The following is a 19,473-nucleotide window of genomic DNA, read 5'->3' on the forward strand; positions in this document are numbered from 1 at the left end:
TTTCCCAGCAAAAAATGAAGACAATTTTCAACCATAAACACTTCATACGATAAACAATTGACGTACATGCATCAGACTGTGTTATATCGAAACCGCATTGTATAAGTACCTTATTGAACAAGGGTTACTACAATTTGTAGACTGCTTTATATTGCAACCGCGTTGTATAAGTATCGCGTTATACGAGGTTACCTGTAATATAGATTGGAATGAAGAGACAGCATTTGGGTATAAGTAAAAAGAATTTCTTGAGTTCTTGAGAGACAACTATGGTAGACAGTATATAAGGAAAGGCACATGAGGATTGAAAGTCTTAAATCTAATTATTTCATCAGAGGATGCAATTGTGAGTGGGGGGGTGTCACCCCCCAGTTAGTGAGAGTGACAATGAGGTGATTACTTGAGTGGCAGCCAGCAATATGAAGACTTCTGAGAGGAAAGGGTATAGGATTTGAAGACACATTGTCACATGCTTAAAGGAGTGTTCAAGGGAGTTAGCAGTAACAGTGGCATGCTGGTTTAATGAGAGTCTCACAACAGCACAGTTGTTGTAAGAGTGTTTCATCCTCATCAGGGTGAAATCATGAGAAGCACATGTGGGGAGGATGGTTTAATTGTGAGTAAGCAGGTGATACATGAGGAATTAAATAAGACTGATGTCAATGAGGCAGTAGGATTTGATGACATATTGCCACATGCATGCTTAAGGGAGTGTTCAAGGGAGTTGGAGTAACATTGGCATGTCAGTTTAATAAGCATCTTACAACAGAGTGATAAGGCTTAAGTGCTGGGAGGACATCATGTTGGAGGTTTAATGGAATATTTACAGCACTAGGAAAGAATTAAAGTAATTATAATGCTTCCAATATCTTGTCTGTCACTGAGACACTTATCCTATCCATCTCTCATTTCTATGCTGCCCATCCTCATACACATATTAAAATAACTTTCATGGTTTACACATGTAATAAAAATTATATAGAATTTTATTCAAAAAGTCCAATATATTTCATCCAACATTACATGGACATAATGTCTATTTAATGTTGAGGGAGACACACCATTAACTACATTCAAATCATGAATCACAATAATGAGTCATAAATCATGCATATGTTATCTCATGTCTTGGTAGCAGCTGAAGTATTACATTCAACTAAGTATGGTATACACTATTATAGTTCAAAGGAAAGATTGTAGAAAATTCTGTAGATTTAAAAAAAATATTAATTAATAAAAAAACAACTTATGAACAATAATAGTGATTACTATCCAAAACTTGGATATTTGCATGCAGTCTGATAAGTTGAGGTTTGATGATTTCATAGCATTTCACATATTTCAAGAAAAAGATGATCAAATTTGAATTTGCTGGAATGAAGAAGTTTTTGTCTGGTTCCAAAAACTCTGTGCCTAATCTCAATAGTATGAGAAACAAGGCCAGACTTGTCGGATTTCAAAATTGTCTTGATGTTCTTCAATTCTAATCAAGTCAGAATGGCCAGTCTATCCAAAATAGCAAAGATAACATGAACAGAGTACTTGATAGACACCCTGATAAAGATGGTAGGAAAGAAGAATTCTTGCTATTAATTCAAAGTTTCTTTAAGGTAGGGTATTGAAATTCTTTTCTCATCCTACTATGGTCTGGTAGAAGAAAGATAATTATCAATAATTTTTTTGAATGATAGTTTTGTTGTATCAGTTCCATCATATCAGTTCCTTTTAATTTTACTCAGTTCATCTAACAAAAGGGAAACAATGTGAACATGAAGGTAAAAATGAATAACAGAGCAGAAAGATTTGTGCTACATCCTAATAATGTTAAAATGTACATACCGTATTACTTTTTACTAACAAGTAGTGTTAAGGAGAAAAACACTTTCATAAAAGGGATAACCAGTATCCAAACATCAGATCTTCTGGTTTGGCTGAAGTACAATAAGTCAAAGGTGCAAGAAATTCGCTAAGCACCAGGTTAGACTAATGAGGGAAGTCTGTCCTGTACAGAGCCTAGAAAGAAAGCAATTTTACAGATAGGTAGAAGGCCACTTAAGAGTTCAAAAACTGAGAGGTAATCTCTAAAGCAGAATTGCCAATGATGATTTTTTTTTTTGCACCTAAACTATGTATTATATTAATGGTGGTAATAATAAATAAAATGTCCTTAAAAATATGTTCATAGTACATAGCTTAATGAACTACTGTATAATTTAAAAAAAAAAAAAACTGATTCCTTTTGTTTTGTGTAAATTATCAATCATCAATATAAGCATTAAATTTTTCATATAAAGCAATGAAATCTAATATAGAAGTACCTGACTTTACTACCTCATCAACTGGAACTTGAAGTGTATGTGCCATAAAACCAAGTATGGAGAAAATAACAAATCCTGCAAACACACTAGTAGCACAATTCGAAATTGCAATGACTACAGCATCCCTTAACAAAATATTTCATTATTAGAAATTTGATAATATATTTAAAAACTAGATTTTTTTTTTTTAAATCACATTTATTTAAAAAAAAAAAGACTTGAAAATTATTTTTTTTTTTAAATCATAATTCTTTCCCAAATAAAAACAAAGTTATACATGTATATACATACATAAATTTACATCTGAGTTTATACAAGATGTAAAATCTATATAAGGAATAACTCAATTAAAATAGATATATATCAGCTATAATCAAGATAATAACACTGCCTTAACAAGATATGTATTAGGCTCATTTGAGATTTGTCATTTAAGAAGCAGACAAAACTACAGGGATTGCAGAAGACTCCAACATTTCTATTACCAGAATAGTGAGTACAAAATATTTGAATCACTAGATTTCCCCATGAATGAATGCTTCTAGAGGCATTTGTTCTGGAGCACTAAACATCTATTCTAGCTTTAATATCTCTAATAGCTATTTAGTTATAATGTATGAATTCAACTATGTGTGACATATCCATCATGAGACATTAAAATGAATGCTGATCACTTGCAACTATGAAAGAGAGGATCTGATTGTGACTGAGATGTCATACTTCCCAGCTGGCAGAAGGGACTATGTAGTCCTGACTTGGATGATGAATAGAATATATGGAAGTATCAAGGATGAAGGAATTTATGTGGATTATAAAGCAGATGATTACTATAGACTTAAAAACAAGATTGGGATGGTAAAACAGATGAAGAGGTGACAGTAGTGCATGGAAGTAGGTAAGAAATATTTGTTAGCAGCAATGGCATATTGCATACCTTGGGTGAAGAATGGAAAAGCAATTTGGAGTAAAATGGATGACTAGGGAAATCAAACAAGAATTGCAGATAAAAAGAGGTTATCTTGAAAGGCGACTTGTGTAGTAATGAGAGAAAAATCAGAATGTAAGAGGAGACTAGCACTATGATCCATAGTGCTATTTCTATCCATAAGAAATCCCTAGGAGTTCTTTTGTTATGTGGCCAGTAAGAGGAGAAATGCCTGTGGATGAATGAACTTGCCAAACAGAGATGATAATTGAGTGACCAATGCAGATGACAGAGCCATTTAATGGTCACTTTATTAGGGTGTTTCATCCTGGTAATGCAGGTTTTATTCTGAGGTGTATAGGGAGGATTAAAGGATTATAAATATTTTTGAAGGATTATTATACTCTATCTTTAAAACAGAAAGTTTCATAAAAAAAAAGATGGGGGTGGGGCATCTTGGCCACCCTAATTTTGCATTATTGTTATTCCAATATGGTGGCAAGGAAGCTATTAATTTCTTAATGAATTTATTTAATCAAATTCTTTATACTGGAGTAATCCCAACTGACTGGAAAACAGGAATTATTATACCAATTCACAAAAAAGGAGACAAAAGAATATGTGAAAATTATAGACCCATAACACTCTTAAGTCAAAGTTATAAACTATTCATTCAAATTATACAAAAGAGAACACAGGTGCTTACAGAAAAAATCATAGAAGAAAACCAAGCAGGATTCAGGCCACATAGATCCACCATAGACCATATCTTTAATAGCAGAAAAATATTGGGAATACAAGCTGCCCATATACTGTTGTTTTATAGATTTTAAGCAAGCCTTTGATTCAGTTAATAGAAACAAATTGATCACTATCCTAAAAAACATAAAAATGGATTAAGATATTTTAATATTTATTACAAATTATTATGGAGACACCAAAACTTTTGTTAAAATGAACAACATTAAAACCGAGGATTTCAGAGTCGAGAAAGGTGTAATGCATGGATGCCCTCTCTCACCTCAAACTCTTTATCATCTTCCTAGAAGAAGTCTGGAAAACCATAGCTGATGAACCAGGTGTAAAAATCAACGGTACCAACATTAATCACATAAAATACGTGGATGATATCATTATTTTAGCAGATTCTAAACCACAACTAGAAAAAATTATTAATATTTTAAATGACTCTTGTAAAACTTATGGTATGAAAATAAATCATCATAAAACAAAAATAATGAAGATAGGTAGAGAAGAAGAAAATATTTTAAATCTCAAAAATCATCTGGTGGAACAAGTTAATAAATATGTTTATCTTGCAATCTTATATCTAGTAACCTCAACAATATGGAAACAGTAAAACACAGGCTAAACCTAGGTTGGACCAACATGAATAAACTAAGCAAAATATGGAAAAAAAAAAAAATCCCAACGAGTCTAAAATTAAAATTATATAAAACAATTATTATCCCAACAGCTATTTATGCTTCAGAAGCTTGGAGATTAACTCAACAACCAATCAAGAAACTTCAAGCATTTGAAATGAAATGCCTCAGAAAAATTAATAACACCCACTGGATGGAACACAAGACTAATGATCAAGTCAGAACAGATTTAAACTTCCCAGATAATATAATAGACACAATCATTAAGCATCAACTGAGATGGTGGGTCATATTCAGAGAGTGGCCCCCTCATATTTAGTTCTGAATGGATATATAAGAAGAAAAAGACCTAGAGGCAGACCAATAAGTACTTGGATAAAGTTGCTGAAAGAACATTCCCATCTACCCAGCTATAGAGTCATGAGTGAGATGGCTAAAGATCGCGATAAGTGGAGAACCTTTCTTCTTAGTGGACTCAACCCATTATCAAGTGGATGAGATGGGTTATTCCAAAGATGTTTTCATGGATTCAGGATGCTGTGGAATACACAGCAAGGTTCTGATGTTATTCAGAATGGACAGCAATTATAAACTCCATGTTTGCAATCATTGCTCTGTGACATGGAGCATATCATTTGGAAGGCGCATAGAGGGTCAGTTTATAAAACTGACATGAAAGGCAATCCCTGCATCATTACACTCCATTTCAAAACTTTAGCAGTGGACAACAAACTCAGATAAAAAGCATTCTTCAGAATTTCTCCATATCCAAGCATGTTGATTAAACTGGAAAAATGTGTTGCATGACTTCTCTCTGCTGGACTGATTTTTATTGCTCAACCATCCAGATTCTGTGTGCCATGACCCATGTTCGATGATATGTATTCAATTATTGTTATGATAAATATCATAATAGATCCTTATGGATCTATATTAAAATTATGGATCAACTACCATTTTGATATAGCTTTAATAACGTTCAAATTCTGTTTCAACCAGTTTTTTTTGTTTTTGTTTTTTTTAAATATCTGATCCACACATGAAAGGCCACAGGACCTATAAGCACATCAGTACCATGTGTGGGTAAGAGGAATTTGTTCACATTTTGTTTGAACAGCTGAGGATTATAATCTTTAAGGAAGGCATAGTGCGGGAGACTGTTCCCCAACTAGGCCTTCCAAGGCAGTAAAGTTGGTTTGGTGAGTTTCAAGATGGACTGTAAAAGGGTGTTGGTTAGCAGTGGCTCTTGTTTTGATGCTTTTGGAGGAAAGTAGAGGAATAATAATGGCCAATTTAGTAGAGCACTGTCCATGAAAGTATATGCAAAAGAGGCACAAGGCAGAAACTGAACATCAGTGAGAGAGGGATCATTAGCTGGATAGCCCTTTTCTGGATAGAATTGCATAGTCTTAGAGAGGATTTTGATGCACCACTTGAAATATGGGAACAATATTCCATAGTCAGGCAGATTTGGGATTTGTATAGAGTTAGCAGCTGTGGAGGTGTGAAGTAGTGTCCTGTGCGAAGTGCATGAAGTTTTTTAGCTGCTGCAGAAGCTATATGCCAGGAAAGATCGAAGGTGCAAGTCAGTTCAAGAAGAAAAATCTGATCGTGTTTGAATATCCCAGTATTAATAAAGGTAAGGATGAGGGATGCAAGCTCCTTCTTGCAAGAGATCAGACAGGACTGAGTTTCGGTGGCATCAAAGTTTAACAATGGTCCTTGCCCCACTGGGATATAGTTAGGAAATCTGAGATCACGTCACTGGTCGTGGTAGATCTTGATAATTCTAATACTTGAACAGTATAAGGTTTGTCGAATGAAAAGGAGGAATGGAGTGTACTGTCATCAGCTAAGAGTTATGACAGTACAGAAAGTTCTTCAGTGGAAAAAGAGGTAGTTGTGATCAGAGTTGCTAAGAGGAGAGCTGACAATCACAGAATACTTGGAAGGGATGCTTGTTAGGAAGAGGTCAAGTGTGTTGGCAAATTGGAAGGGATTGTCAAGTATTCTGGGTAGGGAGATTGATGATCTGAGATGGGTCATTGCTGATGGTGAACACCTTGCTATCCCTGTCTGCTTGACCAGTGAAAGTGGAGAAGGGAAGTCAATATGAGTTATAGATATGTTCCCAAGAAGGATGACCTCACTATTGAGGTATTTCAACTGCAAAAAGTCAAGTTTTAGAGAGAGAGAGAGAGAGAGAGAGAGAGAGAGAGAGAGAGAGAGAGAGAGAGAGAGAGATAATTGAAGAGGTCAGATGGTTGATAGAGTTTGGAGAGCGATAGAGCATATGAAAGGATGAGTTGATTGGGTAGGGAAATTTTGATCCAAAGCAGATCAAACAATGGGGATTCAAGGATTTGCAGTTTCTGGCATGGTATATCACAAGTGTGGTATCATGGTATATCACAAGTGTAGTTCTGATGATAGCACAAGTGTGGTATCATTCTGCCCCTTGTGGCAAAAAGAACTGTATAATGTGTAGTTTATGTGTATTAATGTGTAGTTTGGGCAGTTGAGGTTACCAATTAAAGTTCTGATAGGACTAGTAAATCTGGTTTAGATGACTGTAGGTGGTGATGCACATCGTTTATATTGCTGTTTAGGCCATAGATGTTGGTGAAGTGGATGTGGAAACTTTTTTTTTTTTGATAAGAATTAATGTTGGTGGGTTATTTATTTGATTTCTGTTGTTTCTTATGATATTTTTGGTTGGATTCTTTTGTTTTTTATGGGTTCTTTTGAATTAATTTTTGTGGATAATTTTTGAGATCTGTACTAAAATTGTATTCCTTTGGCTTGTGATCCATTGTATTTGGTGAGGAAGAGATAAAAAGGAAGTGGGACATGCAGTGAGCTGTGACAGACTTGCAACATACTGCTCTCACAGAGGGAACTCTGTCTCTTGTCTATCTGTGGCCTCGACAGTTCCCCACTGCAGCCAATTAGCTAGCATCAAATCCTCCAACTACATTTTGCCAGTTTATGACTGGAGGGAAACCAAATATTGTTGGAGGATTTGATGCTAGCTAATTGGGAAGGCTCCAGATTTGCTACTAACTGGTTTGGTCCTGTGTACTAACCAGCAGCCAGCCTGCAGAACCATTTTCTTGCTGTACCCTCGAATGGGGTAAAGTTGGGCCACTACAGTGAGATTGGCATGTTATTGGGGGGGGGGGGGGGGCAGAAACTGGAACCCTTGCTCTTGTGACCAAACATGGCTGCAGCCACTTCAGGTCTCTAATGAGCAAGGAGGTGGTATTTCACCAACTAATGAAAGACATCTACCATCTATAGGTCTAGTTTCCACAAATGGGGTTCAATGCTCACCAGGTTTGCTAGAGCCCCATTTGTGGAAACATGTTATACCACAGGAATGTGGGACTTGACTGTGAGAGGCTATATATCGTGCAGTGACAGTTTATTAGTAGTATACAAAGTAATTAGTACTGTACTATTATAGGCTAATACTAATTAGCGTATAATAATACAATAAAGCCTAGTGCAGCCTTTGGTGGTGAAAATAAATTAATCAAATTACATCAGCCAATCAGAAATTTCTATTTTTGACATTCAGCTATTAGGATCCCCCTCTCCCCATAATATTTTCTGCTATTTTATACTAGTAATCATGTATAGTTCAGGCCTATTCATTCTTTGCCTGATTGGTAGTTTAGCCTCAAGTCCTTAAAACTTAGTTTTCCTGTTGACTTTTCTTTACTGATGTAAACTTGTCAAATTTCAAGTAATCAAATATCTGATGCAATCTACATTATGTTTATTTGCAGAGTTTGCTGTGTCTGGGGTTATTGTTACTATAGTTTGGTACTCTAGACTAGTGTTTCCCAAATTTTTCCTATGACGGAACACTTCACAAATCATGAAATTTTTAACAAAACACCTTGGTTAGAATCGCAACATTAAAACCATTCCAGGCTCACATTAATATTAATTTCGATAATTTTTCACAGAACACTTATTCCTACTTTCTGCAGAACACTGATGTTCCATGGAACATAATTTGAGAAACCCTGCTCTAGACTATCTGAGAGAGTGAGCTATTGTTGTCAGAGTCATACTCTCAGATTGCCTAGACTATCAAAGTGCAGTAACCATAACCCCTGGACTCATAAAACTTTGCAATTAAAAATAAAATAGTTTCCAATAAATAAAGGTCAACAGGTGAGTCAAAATTTCAAAAGGACATTAGGCTGAATACTGTAACTATAGGTCAGGCAAAGAATGAAGAGATCTATATTAGATTTATGGATTACTGCATAGATTACTTGAAAGGCTGATTACTGCCATGCTTTCTCCAGAATTGGATGTCGCCTCCTTTCTTACATTAGTGTGGGTTACAGCCTCAAGGGTATGCTAAACTGAAAGAAGGAACCTCAAACTTTCTCCATTTTAGGATTTGAGGATGTAGAGTACATTTTGTGCAATGATTCAACAGGTACCTGTTAAGTTAAACAGGACCAAACCTACTGGCAATAAAATGGGCTTCCCAATCAGCTAGTGAAAAATTCCCCTGCCAGGTCATACTTACTCTGTCAGGTCATACTTAGAAGTATACACATAATTGTATGCAAGGCATTTCTTGAGAGCATTCAGTGGGCTGGAGACTGGTGCTCTCCATGAGGAAGGAATGCTTACAAGTCTCTCAACCTCACTACATGCCCCGACTAACTCCATTCCAACTTAAATCAACAATGCAAGTTAGTATAAGTAATTTCGTTACCAGTGTGAGGGGGGGGGGGTACTTTCTAAAAAAAAAAAAAAAAAAAACCACCATCCATTTAACCAATATTCATATTCTTAACTGCAATATAAACAATTCTATTCTATTCCCCCAGCCATACGGCTGGTGTGGGTAGCTATATGCTACCATACTAGGGAAATGACTATGAGCATTACCTTCCTTGCCAGACTATATCCTATGATTGTATCCTGTATGTTCAAGGGGCCAGTTTTCTTGCTGGGATGAAAAATCCCAGATAAACTGGTGGAAAAAAACCCTGCTGTCCATGCCCAAGACTGACAGACTTAGCTATGGCTGAGGAAGATCCATAAGCTCCGCATGTTGCCGACGGGAATCGAACCTAGGACACTCCTTCCCCAGGAGTATGGTTGTGAAACGCAAAGTCACTAGGCTAACCACACAGACGTCAATATAAACAATGTGCACCACCAATTAACTAACACGTAAACTCAACTTGTTATTTTTAACTGAACCTCAAACTAGCAGCCTCAACAACTACAATCTAACTCGACTTTCTTAACCACACTTTGCACAATTCCTTCACAAGTGTGAAACCTGTGCATTTGTGTTCTAACACCCTATGCTAGAGAATGGAAATCTTAAATCTTAGATGAGCTCTGGGCTGAAAATTTCCTTACTCTACTCAGTTACATTCATATGCTCTATCACTCTCCACAATTCTATTGCCATTCTGACCTTTTTTTTTATTTCTTGCTTTTGAATCTTGATTATCTATAGTCTAAATACCTAAATAGTGAGGCAGTCTTTCTTGGCTGGCTGCTTTCTTTCTTTCTTCAATTAAACTGACCATGCTGGAAGAGATGCAGAGATATTTGCTGTTAGTAACAATCTTTATACAAACTGTCCATTTTCCCCACCAGAATACCAGATCATTCTCTCTACTCTTCAAACATTCTCGATCTATTACGTGCCCTTACTCAACTGGTTATTAAACAGTTTTCCTGTCTCATATCCTTTGGCACTACAATACTGACAAATTGTAAACCTGTGTGATTTCTACTTGTCCTTTCTTTGTACTGGCTACTGTTTTTGCTCTTCAGATCCAGACCCGTACTTCAAATGAAAAAATTCTTGATGAAAGCATTCATTACCCCATTCCACCTCAAATCTAGATCAATATCCAAACCTTGGTTCTCTAACAGGCGTGTTCAGTTCATGAAAAGAATTCAGCATATCACTATAAACCAAAACTTTAACACTACTTTGTGTATACTGCAAATCCAAGTTACATTTTGTAAGAACCAAATGGAGAAAGTTTGACACAAGTTCAGATGGCAGTCAAGCCTTTTGTTCCCTCATCAAGGTACTGGGCACAAATTTTGCCCATTCAAGTTTTCCCAACACTAGATGATACTACTATAACATTACTCAAAGACAAGGATGCTATAGCATTAATCTTTAACTCCAGAATTGATAATTAAAATGAAGTATTCCCCACATTAACAAGAACTATTCAATGCATATAACCTCTAATCTTTCAACAGAAAAACATCAGAACAATAATGAATAGGTACTCACTGTACTAACCAGTGAGTCTTCTAAATACTGAAAAAAAAAAAAAAAACAGCAACCTTAGTCTTCTATATATAAATAAAAATAAACAGGTCACTCTCCTATCCTGCTCTTTATATTCTTCTTAAACATCGCACCTCTCACCACACATTCGTTTAACTTCCATGTGATTTATTCTCCTAACTCTGGTGACGCAGCATCAGATGTTGCTTTGTTCAGACCATCTTTACTTCTCGTGCATTGTTGATTCTTCCACTTTACACTTTCTTTTGCCACAACACAGCTTCAAGCTGCCATCTCAGTTTATTATAATACCTACTTCACAGTTCTATATATGTCACTTCTTAAAGCTCTCTCTCTCTCTCTCTCTCTCATGCTTTGTAACTTCCTAAGTCAAAACTGCATGATCACTTACCAACTGGAGGCATAACAGTCACTTCATTTATCAACATTCTCAGAAGCTATTACTAGATTCAATGGTTCTTGTATCATGAATCTCTTTCATTACATGAAACATAAGGTAGTTAAGCCTCAGCAATTCTATAAATTCTCCTTCCATTGTCTTCTATCCAATCTATATCTGCATACTTGGAATCGCTCATCATGATAGTCCTTACCTGCCTAAGCACTTCAATCTTCAGATGATACACTGTTGTAGCAATTGAGTATTTTGTCCTGTTAACCTCTATCTCTAAAAAAAGCTGCAAATCCATTGCCTTTATTATTCATACTAACATCATAATCGCATATTTCTAATCTGGCTGGATTTAACTCCCTTGCAATTAGCAACTCTCACACCCTTCTCATCTTATCAATTCTCCTTGAATAATTAAACCCAACATATTCTGTCCCTGTAACAATATCCTTCTCTCAACCAGGTCTCACTAATGACAACAATTTTTGATCCTACTCCAATTACATATTAAGAATTTCTAGCCTTTATTCCTGATGCTTCTGGCACTAGTGTACATACATGATAGCAAACCACCAGGCTGGTTCTGGCAACTATTAGATCATGAAGAGTTTAAATAGGAAGTTGGAATTCATTCTTCAACCAAATCCCCCAACATATTTCTACAGTTCACTTTATTTTTTTCTTGATCAAACTAGATCTGCCATTCCAGGGATCAGCACTGTAAAAATAATGATAATTTAAGTTCCTTTCAAGTTCATTTGAATATTTTTACATATTGTTTATGTTAGTATGTTTATTAGTTTTAGTTTCATAACACACATTGTTGGCACTTGCAATGTGCCTGTTATTGAAATTGTTTTGTCAAAATGAAATGTAAAGAAGTTAAAAAATTGATGTATTTACCTGATTTGAATAGTTGTGTTCAATTTGAATAGTTATTATACCTAGTTTCTCGCTTGCCACTTTCATAGAGTGCGCATGCTCGCCGAGAAGTGTGATGTGCAATTGACAGCTGACAAGGAAAGCATTCAGTATCAAAGTGACGGAGAGAAAACAAGGGAGTGTTCGAAAAGAAATAAGAACACAGGCCAGCAGATGTTTAGATTAGGAGGAAATTAAGTTATTTATGTGACAGTCGGAGGAAAATTAATAATATATTCCAAAAAAGGAATTGTGGATCTATGAAGTTTTAAAGTAGAATAAGTATTGGTAAATAAAAGAAAATATTGCTATAGATGTTTTAAAAGGAATATTTGAGGAAACACTAATTGGAAGATTAGTAGTAGATTCTGAAAAGGTAATCGTAGATCTGTGAATTTTTTAAAGTGGAAGAGTTAAGACTGTCAATAAGCATTAGTGAATAAAAGAAGAAATTGCTATTTACCTTCTAAAGGAATGTTCGAGGAAATGCTATTTGGGAAGTTTCATCTGTCTTAAGTCGCCAAATCTAATTATTATTTCTACTGAAAAGAAGATAGAACTGAATCAGGAAGAATTAATGTGTGCTACATGAGTGATGAGAAAGGATCCTGTAAAAATGAAGGAATAAAGTCATATATCTTCAGAAAAGGGTCTTGACAGAGAAACAAACTGGCTATGAACATTTTGTCATTGTGAAAACAAATTGTTTAGTCTAGTCTTAAGTGTAAGTTTATTTTTAAAAGGCCTTGGATCCAATTAATTTGTAGTTAGTTATGTAATATTGTTTGAAGTGTATATATATTGTTTTTGTTTTATTAAATGTGTTTATTTTGTATTTTGGTCTTGGGTCAGTGAATTTTGGTTTCTGAAAGCAATAGTAAAAAAAAGAGGTCATTGCACCAATGGAGTGAATCCTTGTGCAATAAATAAATAAATAAATAAATAAATAAATACGCTCAAAAAAAAAAAAAAAAAATTGTTGAACAGAGATCATCTCTATAAAGAGATGAAATAATTTAAAAATCTTAAACTTTAACAGCACTAACTTGTTGTCCTCTCTCTCTCTCTTTCTCATTAACATAATAATTATGAATGTAATGAAAGGAAGAGAGAAAGAGACTTCTTAGTTTAAATCCATATATCCACACAATCATGCAACCCAGACTTATCTAGTTTCCCAAGAACCTAACATCAAACTTATCAAATATAATCCACCTGCAAGTAGTATAAATCCTTTCAACTATTAGATTCATCCCATACATCAATATACTTCTACGGTCCACTCACTGAATCATCTGCGATCAAAGCTCTATCTTAGTTCACTCTCATCATACCACAGCAACAAACTTGCAAATCTGACTAGCTGTTGAAAGAGCTCTTTCATCTCTTCCTGCATATCAAACTTATACTCTCCTTTCAAGTTCATTCATTCTGATCATGAAAATCTGTTCACTTATTCTACTTGTCGATATACAGCTTTAGTCACATCACAAACATCTTTTCTCACAGAAAATAATTGTCTAGCACATTCCCAATCATGAAATCAACGTACATTAACATATCTTTTTTTTTTGTCTGTTTCTGCTTTCTTGCAATTTACCAGATTGATATAATATAATCAATCAATCTGATAAAGTACAAGATACCATATCATCATATTATAGATTATATCAGATTGAGAGAATGTAAGTTGCAAAGCCTCGTGAATAGGAGAAAGAAGGGGGGGGAATATGAATGAGACACATAAGTAGGTCAGGGGTTGTTATCAGGTTGACATACAAGAAATTTTTCGTAGAATGGGAGAGGGGGTGGGGAGGTAGAACAAGAGGCCATCACCAGAAACTACATAAGAAGGGTGTGAGCAGAGAAATGAGGAGTAGGTTTATTATTATTATTAACATTTGACTTCCATGGAGTCAGAGACTAATCGTTGGAGGTACTCACATACAATGGTCATCCAACTGCATCTAAAACTGATTTAATGTGTCCACATCCACAACACACTCAGGCAATGCATTTCACTCCACCCCCTCCCCCATGCAAAGAACCTGCTTCTCACTCCTATGCTCACCCTCCTTATACAGTTTACAGCTATGTCCTCTTATTCTACTCCCCTCTCCCATTCTATGAAAAATCTCTTCCATGTCTACCTGATAACACCCCCTGAGCACCTTATATGTCTCAATGATATCTCCCCTCTTCCTCCTATTCATGAGGCTCTGCAACTTATATTCTCTCAATCTGTCCTCGTACTCCACATTCCAAAGACCACTGACTACCTTTGTGAATCTTCTCTGTACCCTTTCCAACATATCCTCATCACCATGAAAACCTGGTGACCAAATCTGTACACAACAATCCATATGAGGCCTGATCAAGGCCTTATACAGGGTGTCCCAAAATTCACGCAAGATTTAAATTCAGCGCCATTTGTGCAGTAAAGTGTTGCCAACGAGAAAAAAAAGACAGTGTGACAGCTGACAGTTCAGGATTATTAAAAATGGAGCGCTACACAAAAGAACAACGCATTTTCATTGTTGAGCAATATTTTAAAAATAATGAAGGTTTGACAGCTACAGTTCAAACAAAATCATCTTCAGCAATGAGGCTCATTTTCATCTTGATGGCTTCGTTAATCGACAAAATTGTCGCATTTGGGGTTTAGAAAATCCACGAGTGATTGTTGAGGAATAAATGCATCCACAACGTGTCACTGTTTGGTGCGGATTTTGAGCTGGAGGCATCATCGGTCCATTCTTCTTCGAAAATGCGGCTGGTAAGGCAATAACAGTTAATGGTGCTCGCTATCGCGACATGATAATCCAGTTTTTTGTGCCTAAATTGCAAGATATGGATGTGGACGACATGTGGTTTCAACAAGACGGTGCCACATGCCATACAGTCCGAGAAACAATTCAATTACTGCACGAGTCATTTCCTGGTCGTGTAATTTCGCGTTTTGGTGATCAGAATTGGCTGCCCAGATCATGTGACTTAACGTCGTTGGACTTTTTTCCTTTGGGGTTTTTCGAAGTCTAAGGTTTATGCCAACAAGCCCACGACCACCCACGCCTTGAAGGAGGAAATTGAGCGCTGCATCAACGAAATTCAGCCACATTTATGCAAAACAGTCATGGAAAATTTCGACAAAAGATTGCGTATGTGCTAGCAAAGCCGTGGAGGCCATTTACCCGATATGCTATTCCATGCATAACCCTCTACTGTATACTTTATGAATCAATAAGAAATTACAATTTTTAATTAAAAACCTGTGTTTTCTATCAAAATTACTTCTTGGGTGAATTTTGGGACACCCTATACAATGGAATCATAATCTCTCTATTTCTGCATGTCAGGGTTCTCCACATCATTGCCATTATTCGATATGATGTCTTCACAACTTGTGTAATGTGGCCTCTGAATTTCCAAGTGTATACTTTGTATCCCATTGTTGCTTACCAAATCTCAAAACCTTACGCTTGGCAACAATGAACTCATAGTTCCACTTACCTGCCCATTCATGCAATCTATTCAGGTCCTCTTGTACGGCATTAAGATCAGCCTGACTGTGCATTGCTCTCCCCAGTTTTGCATCATCTGCAAATATCACTGGTTAAACCCAACCCAATATCATTAACATACAAATTGAACAACAATGGTCCCAAAACTGATCCCATAGGATATCACTAGTTAAACCAAACTCAATATTATTAACATACAAATTGAACAACAATGGCCCCAAAACTGGCCCCTGCAGCACACCACTGGTGACCTTTCTCTTTTGAGATACTGCACCCCCATATACAATTTTCTGATAACTATCCGAAAGCTAGTCACTGATCCAACACAGGTCTGTTATTCAATCCCATCTGTTTCAATTTATTTAAGAGCTTGTCATATGGCAGTCTATCAAAAGCTTTGCAAAATCCAAGAACACCACTCTATATGCATCTTCCTTGTCCAAAGTATTTGTCACTTTGTTATTTTTATTACTCCATGACCTCATGGAGTCAAAAACTCATCTATGAGGTCCTTTTATCACACACACACACACACAGCCCATCATACCATGCCTTGAACACATTCAAACTCCTTGCAGACACCACACTCTCAGGCAAGGCATTCCAATCATTCACAACTCTGAATGAAAAAAACTTGCCCCTCATTCCCTTACTCACACCCTCTTCATACAGTTTCCAGGGATGACCTCTGGTTCTCCCCCGATGTCCCAGTATTTTCTGTAGAACTTCTCCAGCATTGATCCTATAACAACCTCTTACCAACTTATAGGTCTCTATCAAAACTTCCCTGTTAATCCTGTCCACCTGACTCTACAAATTACATCTTCTCAATCTTTCCTCATACTTGACACTCCAGAGGTCAGAAACTACCTTAGTCAATCGCCTTTGGACCCTTTCCAACATCCCTTCATCCTTCTGAAAACCAGGTGACCAAATCTGGCACAATAGTCCATGTGTGGCCTAATCAAAGCCTTATACAATGGAACAAGAATCTCCCTACTTCTACACATCAGTGTCCTCCGCATCATTCCCAGAAGCCTTTCTGTTGTCTTCACAATTTTGGCTATGTGTCCCCTAAATTTCAGATCCTTATTCACTATCAACCCCCAGAGCTCTTATTTCTTCCACCTCCAACAATATATACTCACCAAGCATAAATTCTGCATCCCATCTTTGTTTTCCAAATTTTAAAACCTTACATTTTGCAACACTGAACTCACATCTCCATTTCCATGCCCAATCACTCAATTTATTCAAGTCTTTTTGTAAGGCCACAACATCTTCACTACTCTTCATGGTTCGTCCCAACTTTGCATCATCTGCAAACAACTGAATATCTCCATCCAAATCTTCACCTATATCGTTAATATACCAGTTAAATAGTAATAGCAAAACAGACCCCTGAGGCACTCCACTAGTGACTTTCCTTTTCCTGGATATCGCTCCCCCATACACAACTTGTTTATACCTATCAGATAGCCAGTCTCCAATCCAATGCACTAATCTAAAATCCAACCCCATCTGCTCTAGTTTGACTATCAATTTATCATGAGGTACTCTATCAAAAGCCTTTGCAAAATCTAAGTATATTACTGTGTATCCTTCTCCTCTGTCCAAGTGATCTCTCCATGCTCGACTGGGGCCATTTCCCTTTCTGCTTATTCATTTTAAAACCCTTTTCAATTCCAACTGTTTCCCCTTGATTTCAGGTCATCCCCCCCCTTCCCTTTTTGTCTACACATGCATTCACATCCTGTTGGAGCATCCACCTTTCTCAAGCTGTGTACCCCTGTCCACCCTGAGCCTCCCCGTTTCCCTGCTCCTCTTGTACACCCATTCTCTCATTTTCTATACTCATACCACTCACTTCCTCATTTATAACCACTTCTTCAATCTCTCCTGTCATACTCTCCTGCTCTTCCACATCACTTCCCGCTTGATCTGATTCATTCTCTCTCACTCTACTCACTTCTCTACCTTCCAGCAGCAGTCTCTCCAAGCCACTCACACCATAATCACTCAAATGCAGTCCATCGCTCCCATACAGTTCACTTCTTCCTTCAAACTCATTCCACACATTAAAAAACTGTACTCCCATCTCCTCACACATTTCAGCCAGCATATCATTCATAATCCTTGCTCTCCACCTCATCTCACCACAATCATACCTAGGCAACACGCTGACTACCCTTGTTATCACACTGTTCTCTTTTATCCTTCTAAGCAGCCTCCTGACATCCATTCTGACTTGCCCTTTGTCTTCTGTCAAATCATTCATGCCGATTAAACCCATCAACTCCTTTGCTCCCTCCCTCCTCATATCTAATGCCTCAATCACTCTACTCATTTTACCGCCAGGAAAACATACCTTGTGCATCCTATCATCCAGCACACCTTTAATAATAGAGTCACCATATAACACTACTCACACATCTTTCGTTAACTCTTTCGTGCCATTATGATTAGTTTTAATAGTTTTTACTCGAATTTTCTTAATTTCATTCCGCATCCACTTCATCTCTTTCCTCATCCAATCCAACTTCCGAATCTTGCATCACATTCTATCATTCATTCTTTCTAATTTTCTAACTCTCGACACCCTCTTCTCACCATACTTTCAGTCCAACATGTGTCGGACTTTCACTATCATTCATTCTTTCAATTTTTTCCAATTTCGATTCCTGCATCACGCCATTTCCAGTTTCATTTGTTCTCTCAATTTCGTTTCCTTCCACCACTCTCGCCTCACTTTTGTTCTTATTAACATCCGTTATGGTTTTTAAATCACTCGTTTTTTTTTTTTTACTGATTTTTTAACATTCTTTCACCTCTCTTTCACACCATCCTTCTCTTTCGAACACGCATTCATTTCCCTGCAACATTCTCGCTATTAACACTTTCTATCATCAATTTCATATTTGCATTCATCAATTCCTCGTTCAGGTCACACTTCGCACCCACCCACACACACACACTCTCCTTCCATCCACCCTAAACATCCACAAATCATTTATGTAATCGAAAGAATACATATAACACACCTCACACTTAACAAAACGACTGAAATCTAAGTTAAAATCATGGAATGACTTTAACTTAGAGTCACGGAATGACAAAGCCGCTGCCATGTTTAGTTTGCCGGTTACCACTCTAAAGTCTAATAATAACAACAAATTTGTAATAAAGTTTAAGCAAAACAAAATCCACCACACTAATAATAATGGTAGCGCACAACTTTTACAGCAGCTCTTACTCAAACAAACACTCATATATACTTAATGATTCCAAGAATACTTATCTCAATCTGGAGCTCTTCTTACACAGCACATAAATAAGTTAGTGAAACATGATCTCCTATTAACAAACCCATGCTGATAACCACAGAGAATACTGCTGTTATCAACCCATTTCTATATCCTACTTCTCACAAATCTCTCCAGGACCTTCATCCCAACTCCAGATATACAGACCAGCCTATAATTTGAAGCTACAGCCTTATCACCACCTTTATGCAGTGGAACAATTTTACCCTCCTCCCATTTCCTTGGAACCTGTGCAATTGCAAAACCCTTATTAAACAGGCATGCCAATGCTACTGCCAGTTGCCTGGAACATTCCCTTAAGATGCATGGTGATATGTCATCAAATCCTATCGCCTTATTAACATCAAGGTTATTTATTTCCTCAAAT

General features: G+C 36.6%; 1 protein-coding gene across 3 annotated transcripts in view; it reads right to left on the reverse strand.

Annotated features, from left to right (window-relative positions):
- The window catches only part of LOC150104102 (sodium- and chloride-dependent glycine transporter 1-like), a 233,702-nt gene that overhangs the window by 104,338 nt on the left and 109,891 nt on the right, over positions 1 to 19,473 (reverse strand). For all 3 annotated transcript variants that reach the window (XM_090396766.1, XM_090396764.1, XM_090396765.1), the window contains one exon: positions 2,319 to 2,443. In XM_090396766.1, the coding sequence (XP_090252892.1) occupies positions 2,319 to 2,443 (125 nt within the window). The remainder of the gene's footprint in view (positions 1 to 2,318; positions 2,444 to 19,473) is intronic.

Source organism: Typopeltis vanoorti, chromosome 8, assembly GCF_054136105.1.
Source record: "Typopeltis vanoorti isolate ZY-2024b chromosome 8, IOZ_Tvanoo_1.0, whole genome shotgun sequence".
Taxonomy (NCBI): domain Eukaryota; kingdom Metazoa; phylum Arthropoda; class Arachnida; order Uropygi; family Thelyphonidae; genus Typopeltis; species Typopeltis vanoorti.